The following is a 10,737-nucleotide window of genomic DNA, read 5'->3' on the forward strand; positions in this document are numbered from 1 at the left end:
CGCGTGTCCCGGGGCCGCTCCCCACGCACCGGCACGCGCCTCTTCCCCCTCGCACGGCCCCGTTCTGCTGGGAAGCTCACAGTGAAGCCAGGTGACAGTGAATTTCAGTCTCTCAAATGAGGGAAGGCCCAGGAAATTAAAAAAAAAAAGAAAAAGGGAGGTTGGAGGTGATTTTTTAAGGAGCTGCTTTAATGATACGTTATCCACTGCAGCATCTTGGGCGTGTCCTTTGAGTTGTCGCTGCCACCCCTGAGCCGGCAGGGGATGGAGCCACAACTCAAACCTCTGCTGCCGCCGTTGCTCACTCCTGGAGGAGAAGGCACAAGCTGTTTCCCTTGAGGAAGCCCAGGGGCAAGGCCAAAGCAAAAGAATTTCTGGCACAGAATTTTTCATACTGAATAGTGGGGGGGAAAAGGAAAAATCTGTGGGTGATCTTTCCCTTTTATTACAGTAGAAGAGCTTAAAAAGTGTTACTGAGTACAGAGTGAGGCCCTGACTTGTGCTAAAAATACACACAAGGCAAAACCATTTGCAAGAACTATTGAGAACAGCAGAATTTGTTTTCACTTGCTATTACTTCTGGTGATTTTTCTCATTAGTGGGTGCCAATTAGAGAAAAAGCCTAATTCTTAGTGGGAGAGGTTTAGCAGCTTTTCACTCTGACAGGTAACAGTGACACACTTTTCCAGGAAGTGATCAAACAGGAAAGCTACCAGGAAATGGAGAGGCACCATCCAGGCACAAAACCAAGAACCACTTGAAGTTGTACAGTCACAGAACCAAGGACAAGAACTACTCCTGAGTGCAGAGATGGTGGCCAAGTCAGTTCTGAATTGTATCTGCCCCACACAAAGGGACCACTTGCCCACCTCACAAGGACAACAGCAGTTCCTGCCATAGGCTGTCCAGCCAGGACACTGAACTGCACAGGCTGTGGGTTTCTGTATTACAGTGCTCTCCAGGCATCTTTATTTACTCACAATATTCACATAGAATTGACAAAATCCAGCAGCTGCATCAGGGCAGTTGAGCTGTCCATGCAGTGGAGGAGGAACTTCCCAGGGCAAGGAGAGCTGGAGGGGTGGAGCAGGGATCTGTGGCCATCCCAGCACAACCCACCCCAGCTCGTTAAACAGGGTCTGCAGCCTCCCAGGAACTACTGCAGTGAGTGCAGCTTGTCCTGAGATTAGCTTTCTGTAGAGCAGCACAACAGGTAATCCTTCTTATGGTGGTGGTGTAAGAACATTATTCATTAGTAGTTACATTGGGCTAGTAAATATAATTGGGTATTTTTGAGATGCACCAGCTCAAACTGATTCTCCTCTAAGTCCACAGAACAGCATGTCATGAAAAGCAGCACCAGCATACAGAATCACTAAGGAAGAATGTGACTAGAATTAATGCACTTTATTGTTTAACTTCATTTATTTTGATATTCTGCATTGGTTTATGCTACAAAGCATTCTGTATTCAGAGCTTATCTGTCATGGCGCACCTAGATCACAACATGTAAATGAGAACACCATGTGCAGTGTAGGAATTCAAAGATTAAAAGGCAGATGTCAGCCATTACCTGGGAAATTCTATCTCCTTACTTTCCTCATGAGAAAACTATGAAAGAGCAACACCAACAAAAACAACAGTCTTCTCCTGAAACTTTATGGTTGACCATTCTATCAGTCTGAAGACATTGTTTGTGATCAACCTACAGTGTTCTGACACCTGCAGTTCAGTTACGACCTTTGACACTCAAAACCCACCACCAAGCAATCCATGACTGTTTTAACATAGATGATAGAGAAGTGTGTTCCCTAAGAGGCAACAGCAACGTCCACCCTGAAGTGTGCCTCCAGGAGAATTCAGTCATAAGCATGTATCTACCACCAGGTCTCTGACACATGTGGGAGTTACTCACATACCATCCACATACCCGTAACAATGTATGTCCAACAATGCCTCTTAAAGCATTAAATCCCTTGTTAGCACTTGTCAAAGCACCACAATATCATCCAATAGAAGCACACAGGCACAGCACAAACCACTCTGCAGGACCCATCACTGTGGGACTTGCAGAAAGAATGGAGTGCACCAAAACAATAGACTCCCCAAGTTTCTAGTTTAGGGGCCTAGTATTTCCCACTCAAAAAACACACAGAATGAGTAACAATAAGATTTAAAATACTGAACTTGCTGATGACCCCATAAGATTATTTACAAATACAACAGATTGAAAACATTTTCTGCTCCTCAGATATCCCTCCTTTCCTGTCAATGGGAAAAAAAACCCAACAAACCTAAAATAAAAAATGCCTTTCCTTTTCTTCCCCTGGCAAAACAATCCTTAGAGCAATTAACATAACGGACTGTCAAAAGTGTTCAGACCAAAGTGACAAATGCAGTGAGTGGCAGGCAAGCCCAGCCCGACCCACTAGAACACTGCATGCTGGATTTGTCATGCAAATCAAAATTGAACTTGACATGCTCTTTGTTCATTTCCCTTTCAAAAAATCTACTTTAAATGCCTCCCATGTGCCTTGTTTTGGAAGCTGACATTCCAAATGCATCAGTGCAAATTAAGGGAGGGATCCATTACCAATAAAGACGTTGTGAAACAGAGAGTTTCAACAAATCTTATTGGGAAGACTGGAGAGGCAACTGCAGCTTGCACCTGTAGGGTCACTCCATTTGCTGCTGCTGCTGCTGCTTCTTTTATGGGGCCTCTTTAGCAAAACTCCATCAGGAAGTCCTCTCAAGAAAAGTTCTGGCAATCTTTCACAGCTTAGTGTTTCTAGATGACAGTCTGCAAGCAATGGATAGATTGAGAATTAGAAATAATAACAGTGCTATTGCTTTAAGTCTTGTTCTATTAAAATGCATGATGGCTAATGTGCATAAGGCAAATATTTAAATTACAAATTGATTTAGAGCTTCATTATTTCTGCTCTTTTACTACATGAACACAAACAATTACAGCTTTTTAGAAGGTGCCATTAGATGCACAGTATTTTACAGCTAACGCACACTATATGAAGATGCCCTTTAAACAATGTGAGTGATGTTCTGACCTTATGAAAATAACTGGGAAGCTTCTCCTGACTTCAGTCCAGCCAGCAGTTCATCCTCAGGGACCTATTTTTAAAAAAGCCCTAAAAGCATTGGTTTAAAAATATACAAACATATCTGATAACAAAGCAGCTTGGAATTTACTCTCAAAAATAGACTAACACAAACGTTGGACTATATTAACTTCCCCAGTACTGTAATTAAAACAATTTACATGACGATTCAGTTTCGCTTCTGCCAAAACCAGCAGTCGGGCTGCAGTAACAGTGGTTTCATCTCTGCATCTCCACTGACTTAAGACTTTGCAATCAGTCAGTTGGACTGTTCCATACTTACTTGAATACCAGTACATGTACCTGTCCTACACAAATATTATTTTTTCCATTCTGACAGAATCCTCATCTTTGTCGATGAATTGCTTTACTCTTGCAGCTTGTTGGTCCTTACCCTGCTGCAGAAGATCTCAGTGCTTCCTTGAATTCCATTCACTCATTTATCTCCTCAACCACTATTGTTTTTTTAAAAAATAAACATTTTCATTCAATGTCTTCACAGAATTATCCAACAATTTACTCTTGCATATAGACTCTTAAAAAAAGGCCAGGCCTTGCTTTCTTCTCTGCATTGGCTCTGAACTTTAATTTTTAATAATTACATTTTTCCTCCTGCTCATTTTGAGCCATTCTGTTTCTTCTCAGTTGCCCCAGCATCTGAATATCTATAAACAGGGAATTTTCGATGAAGGGGAATGATGCCTCTGGAATTGTCTCCTTGCCAATTCACATCTGGTAGTCAGTAAAAGATTCATCTGTTTGTTCAGGGTCTCCAGGGGCTTGTACAGTAGTGGCTATAACTATGACTTTTAATTCGAGTATGTCATTTGGCTGGTTAGTAAAGAGTTGACAGTCTGTTTAAATGCAGCAGGGCAGTTATGACTAGTCAATCATATTTTAGTTGCCAGTTCACAATCCAGTAGAATGCCAGTCATATTTCAACAATTTAAAACTATATCAGTCATCTATTACATGCTCCCAAATTGTCAACAGCATGAAATGTATCGCTTAATTATCTTTAACATTATTTCTCACATGTACATTTGAATTTAGGGTTGCTGCCACAGCTCTGCAGAGTTGTGCTCATCTTAATTTACCTCTCTGATCTGTCTAGGTTTGAAGAGTAGGAGAAATTGTGGCATGCCCTCCAGTGAACCAGCTATCATAAGTAACAAGGCAGGCAGAGTTAGAACTTCCTTAGAGCAAAACCTTGTATCTTTTAAATGCAGAGATGTCAGTACCAGCATCAATTAAACTGGATGCCAAAGAGCATAAATTATGCCACATACAGATTTATTTCTCCTTCCAAAAAAGTGGGATTCAGATTGGTCAAATTTGCCTCCTGCTATGTTTCTGTCTTCCTTCTGTGGAGATGTGTGAAGTGTGATGAAAGTACTCTGAGCACAGCCATGGCAGCAACCACGGAGCATGGGTAACTCAGATTACATCCCAAGCAGCGTTCCAAAAACAAGACAGACTCTCGTAAAAGCCTTTTGAAACAATTTATAGCATATCAAACCACAGATAACATGTTAACTTTGGTATGAAACATTTAGATAAGCTCTCTGATGTGTGAATTCTGTATTCTAGTGCTAAGTGGAAAACATTAGGCAGTTTGTGCCCTGATCTTACAATGTAAGTAATTGCTGATGATAAAATTCAAAATTCTCTCCTTACTCACTTGTACTCAATTTAGCTACAAAATAAATAATTGATCCCTGTTAATACTTACCCCTTACTTACAGCTGAAATTAATTTGTTGACTAAGTAGTTTGATGCTTCATTTTACTATCATATACTTTGATCCTCCTGTGTTTTTCTTGTTGGTTGATTGAAGCTTTAATTCTTGCACCATCAACAGGCCCTTTGCTGAGAAACTTCTATTTACATGTGCAACTGACTGAATTCTCACATCTTCCCAGCAGTTTCTCTTTGATCTCTGAATTTCTGAGTTTAATCATTAAGTTTACATCAAAAGTTTTTCAGTTGCCCTATCTTTTCACAGTTTCCGGGACTCACTTAAGACAACACAATTCCTGAAAGTTCACTTTGAATTATTTGCTGGTAGTTTTGAAGCAGTAAGTACCACACAGGCTGAATCTCTGAAATTACAGCATGAACTAGTAGAATTCCTGTTCTATTTCCATGTATTAAGCATTTATAGATCAAGATTTGGCACACATTTTTTCTGTTTATTTTCTTTGGAATCATACATTAAATATATCTGGGAGGGGGGCTTGGGTTTTTAAATCATATACAGGAGGTTTTCAGATTTTCTGTTAAAGACAAACAACTCTGGATTAAAGTATTAAAAGCCTACAATTTCCTTTTCTGAAACTCAGGTTTAGAAAGGGGGCTCATGACAAAGATCCACAGTTTCTCTGAGGACAAAAAGGACAAGAACTTTTATACAGCTCAAGTACCTTCATTTTTTATTTATTTTTAAAAATAATTACAAATTTGATGAAGATATTCAAAATAAAGGGCACAGACCAAGAAGTAAACCTGACAAGGTCTGTTCTGAGGGCTGTGGGAGCTCAACTGAGCAATGACAGTCCTCCTTCTCGACAGAGACTCTCCAAGCCCTTTTCCTACCCACTGAGTTCTTCCGTGATACATGGAATTTATTCAGGTTTTAACAAAGGTGAATACCACGACCTTGTTTTCTTTAAGCAGACTCTTCCTTTTGATTTTGATCCTATCTTACATAAATAAAGATCTTGGTTTAGACTTTATCTTTAAAACTACATGGACGTAATCCAGAACTTACTGTTTTTACATTATAAACCTTTTTTTTAGTTAATTGTCTATAATGAATGCTTTTACTGTTAGTACATTGCTCGGCTTACAGTTAAATCATCTTAAGAGATCTCCTACCTTTCTAGAGCAAATTAATTTATTGTGTCTAGGCTTTTAGTAATGCCTTTGAAACAACTCTGATATTTTTAGTCCACTATCTAAACACTAAAACCAAACATTACTACTAAAAAGCCACCAAGCAAAAATAAATCATTAACTAAAAAAATCAAGAAATAAATTGCACTGTAGAAGAGTAATGAAAAAATATATTAAAACATCACTAAAAGAACTCCAAGAAACAATCCATAAGCACCCATTTCTACTAAGCAATAATGACTAATAATTATCACTTATTGCTCACCATGAGAATGCAGGAGATAGGTGACTTAGTGGTGCAAAACACACTGTGCCTTCACTTTTCACTCTACAATATCTCAGGACAGATAAGCAACCTGCAGGCTGAAAGCTGTGCATTATGGGTGCATAAAGATTCCCTGAGGGCCAAGTTCCCTGAGTACTGTGCTCCCAGAATACATCTTAACAGCTCTGTACAAAAGCAGTCCCCAGCCAGACACATGAATGAGAATCAGAAGTGGTGCTGTGTCAATCTGCGACACATCCTGCATTCATAGCCGTACATCAGGATGCCTGAATTGCTGGGTAAGATCTTAGCTCTTCCCTTTGCCGAGCTCCAGATCAGTTGTTCCCTTGAAGATTATTTTCTCTTTTCTTAGTTCCCTGCTTATAAAACCAGGGCAGCACTAACATGCAAAAAAGCAAACTGAAACTGAGAGCTACCACCCCAACAGCAATATAACCCTACCATCCTAAATATACCCAGTGCTCCACCTACCCGCTCTGCCCAGTAAATTGTAGCTACCCCCTTTTTCCAGTTACAATATTATGTAGCCTCTACTTACAAGAGACTGGGAAAACACTAAGTGGGAGTTGACTTTTGCTTTCCAAATAGATAGGGAAAAGTAGCTTATCTAATAACATCCATGGCCTGCTGATTGACATCAAATCAGATTGAAAATAAAGAATATGAACTGAAAAATGAAGTAATAACTACTTCAGATTAAATTAACACAGCATCTAGTGAAGTTTAGTCACATAAGTGAAAGAAAGGGATCCCACTGAAATGAATCTGTACTTGGAGCACAGTGAGACAGCTGCAGGACCCATACCTTCCCATCCATGCATGAAGTATTTTTATTTGTCTCAGTTCCATGACATCTGTGCATTCTCACTTCTCTCATGGAAAACTTTGGTTTGGTGGGTTGGACAAAGAGTGGGAAGAACAACCTGGAAGCATGAAAACAGAAAGAAGGAAAATTTGGATGTAACCACAGAAGCAGAGTGTGTAAGGTCTCTTCCATGCTGGATGTCCTTGAATCCCACTGAATGTGCTTATTAGCTCAAGGTCAACATGAAGAAATGCAGCTACCCAGAACATTCACTGTGGATTTGTTGTGCTCAGCAACACCCTGAGCAGCAAACTTCAGCTCCTTACCAACGTGATGGAATAGCACTCCCTAATAAATACTGACACTGGCTTGCATGGTGGCCTGGATCTGTAAGCAATTTTTAAAAAAGATTGACCAAAAGTTCATATTCAGCTAGTAAGCACTACTGTCTTGTTCCAAAATTATATTTAAGTTTTCAGAAGATAAGCTAGATCTGTAGTAGTACTTTGTTACTAAAATATCTATATTGACAGACTTATTTTTAAAGATGTAAGGAAAACACTACCTTTATACTGACAGAACTTTCACTTAGACCAAGTTCCAAGTATACAGGTGTTTATTATTTCCTTTAAAAAAATATTTACTCTGCTGAGATATAGCAGAGATATATATCTGCTGAGATATATTTGGTGGACTGGAAGCTGGCAAGTTAAGTAGTATGGCTACAGGGATACTGCAGGCAACCAAGAGAAGCATGCAACTATGAAATAAAGAAAAAATAAATCATAAAGTGTTATAAAATATGCATGCACTTTTTCATACATATTTGAAGAGTTAAAAATCCCTGCAGTTTAGCCTTTCAAGATGACAGGCACGTTGGGTACATAAAGGCTGAAAAAAGGCTTTAGAAAAAGAGTTACAAACAGCATATGCTTTCAATCTGCAGGAAACAAACCTGATCTTTTGGCTATCAAATGAAAATCCCACTAACTGCATGTGAAAACAAGACTGGATTGGCCATCTCAAGACATAAAATCTGACATATCACAAAAGCACTTCTGCCAACTACTTCTGCTTTCACTACCAGAAATTTGTTCCAACAGCAACTCTGGTTTGTAAATGATTGTTTCTTCCATTTATCATATTAAACTGCCCTTTTTTGCATTACGTTTGGATATTTTCTATATTTATAGCAAAAAAATACACTACTTGTCATAATCTTTTACTTTTTATGAGTTTATATCAATTTCAGGAAGGTACACTATATTTCACTGCTTGCCTTTCTCAGATTGCTTTATCAGAAAACACATTTTCACTGGCTTTGCAGATACCCTGCCATTTGCTAAACATGGCCAACTTCTTTCTGTCACCTGGTGTGCACATATATAAGAATTCTAATGATTTTTTTTTTTTAATAAATCCATCTGTAAAAGCTATAGGAGTCTATATTATCAGGCCAGTCAAAGACACAACAGTTTGATGTGACAGCTCATTTCTTCTGATGAAACCATAGTGATTTCCATATTTCTAAAGAGGAATATTTATTTTCTTGCTTCTAACTGTGCTAAGTAAATAAAATTTGCTTGTTATTTTATGCCCTGCATTCCTTCCAGCCATCCACACTACGAAGCCCCAAACACAACATTTCAGAGTTGATGAGTGTCCTTCAGTTGAACGTATCTCAACAGTCTGCACTCTTTAAGTAAATATGAACAGCCCAGAGCAGCAGATCTAAACAACTTGAAAACAGAAGTGTACAAACTAAGGAAAACAGGCTGAAAGTGTTGAAGCTCTACGTGGCAGTCAGTCCTACTCTTCCAGAGGGCTAACTTGCACACATTTTGTGTTGCACTATCCTGTCCCAGTCAAGGCTAGAGTCTCATCCTTGGCTCCTCTGTTCACAAGCAGATCCAAAACCAATGCCAGAGATTAATTGCTGAATTATCTCTCACTCCTACTAGGAAAGTTGCCCTCTGTCTCCTCCTCCTAGTTTTGAAATTCAGGAGGATGAGCTACCAGAAGCAGCAGAGGCTTGTAAACAGTGGAGAGGAAACAGGAACAGATTTTAGGCAATAAACAACTTCCAAGGACAAAATTGCAGCTACACAACATTCAGGAGCCTTTCTCTCACACACTGCAGTATGTTACCCATTTTCACTTGGCACTGACATCGAGATCAACCTCTGATCACCTAAAAATACTCTTCATTTGGTGAACTGTTGCTATCTAGTCTATGAGTTCCAAAGACTGGCAAATACCCAGGGCACCAGCAGGCTCACCAGGACGTCTCCTGGTATGAGAGTAAAGAAGGTAAGTGTAAGGTCCTCAGAAATGTATGGTGCATCAAACATTGCTGCTACCAATACGTGATTAATGAGATACCCAACAACAACAAATGAGAGAAAGTGAGTGGGAAACAGAAGAGCAAGAAATCTGAATACTAAGCAGAGGCAATTTTGGTGAGCAGGATAAAATGTGTAACAAAATATTTTGGAAATACCACTTTTTGTTTGGAGGGAAGAAAAATAGGATGTAGGTAAAATGGTGACAAAGATGAACTTTGAAAAAATGTATTAAAATTAAGGTTAAAACAAATTATAGAAAATACTGAATGTAAAACATCAAGGTCTGATAAAAACTGAAGGAAAGAAAGAAGAGTAATTTAAAAAAAAAAAAAAAAAAGCATCAGGGAAGACCTTTCCAAGACAAACATGAAAGATGAATGGTAGAGCAGAAAAAGCAAAAGGAGGAGAGATAATTGAAAAATAAAGCAATCGTTTCAGATCATTAGAATAAATATTAAGGAACTGTTAATAATAATAATGAATAAATTGGAAGGGGAGTAGCCAATACTTATTCATTAGAATGTGTGGGGCATGTATGAATATATTTTCTTAAAACATAGTAGGGTTGACATCACATTGGAATCTCCCTCAGTTGATAACATAAGGCACATTTACAGCACAGCTGACTTTGATAACACGGTTTTCCTCTTAATACTTATCATTAAATTAATTTTCCTTAACACCAGGGATTGGCAGATAAACCGAGATGGTGCAGTGCCAGCAGCACAGTTGTACCTGGTATCAAAATTCAAGGTTGTGTTTCACACAGACCGCTTTGACTCCGCCTTGTACCATTTCCCTGGAAAAGTTTTGCGAAAGCAAGCCAACAGAACGGGCGGGCTGCCGAAGCCTTTATCTCCTGCGCTTGTCACACCGCTGATAAGGACTTGATGAACTAAACCAGAGCCGGGTTTTCCCGTCGCTGGACGCGATGACACTTGGTCCCACCGGAGCGGCCCCGGAGCTCCCCCGAGGGCCGGTCCTGCTCCCAGCCCTCCGGTACCGCCAGCAGCACCGGGGTTCACCCGAGGGCTCCCTGGATCCTCATGAAGCAAAGAAAGGCGGGAATAAAACCGGAGGGAACACTTCGCCTCCAGCCTCCCTGCGCCTACGGGCAGCACCTGGTACCGGGCTCTAAGGGAACCTCATTGTTAACTCAGGTTAAAGCTGCGGGATACGAGCAGGACCTCGCGTCCTCGCCCCGCTCTGACCGCTTTGGCCACACAAACGATGCCGGTTTATACCTAAGCTTCTGTTTGGGCTGATTCGGCTCTTGGCCCGATGGGGCCG

The 10,737-nt window shown here is 40.0% G+C and overlaps 2 protein-coding genes across 2 annotated transcripts in view; one reads left to right on the forward strand and one right to left on the reverse strand.

The window, feature by feature from the left end:
- The window catches only part of UTP6 (UTP6, small subunit (SSU) processome component, homolog (yeast)), a 19,983-nt gene extending 10,710 nt beyond the window's left edge, over nt 1-9,273 (reverse strand). Inside the window, 3 exon segments of the mRNA XM_010002776.1 lie at nt 4,798-4,812; nt 5,775-5,814; nt 9,251-9,273. Of these exon segments, the coding sequence (XP_010001078.1) occupies nt 4,798-4,812; nt 5,775-5,814; nt 9,251-9,273 (78 nt within the window).
- A 1,105-nt stretch (nt 9,274-10,378) lies between these two features.
- SUZ12 (SUZ12 polycomb repressive complex 2 subunit) overlaps nt 10,379-10,737 on the forward strand; it is a 25,809-nt gene continuing 25,450 nt past the window's right edge. The window contains exon 1 of the mRNA XM_010002777.1: nt 10,379-10,571. Coding sequence (XP_010001079.1) covers nt 10,379-10,571 — 193 coding nt within the window. The remainder of the gene's footprint in view (nt 10,572-10,737) is intronic.

The sequence above is a fragment of the Chaetura pelagica genome, unplaced genomic scaffold, assembly GCF_000747805.2.
Source record: "Chaetura pelagica isolate M959 unplaced genomic scaffold, ChaPel_1.0 scaffold47, whole genome shotgun sequence".
Lineage (NCBI taxonomy): Eukaryota > Metazoa > Chordata > Aves > Apodiformes > Apodidae > Chaetura > Chaetura pelagica.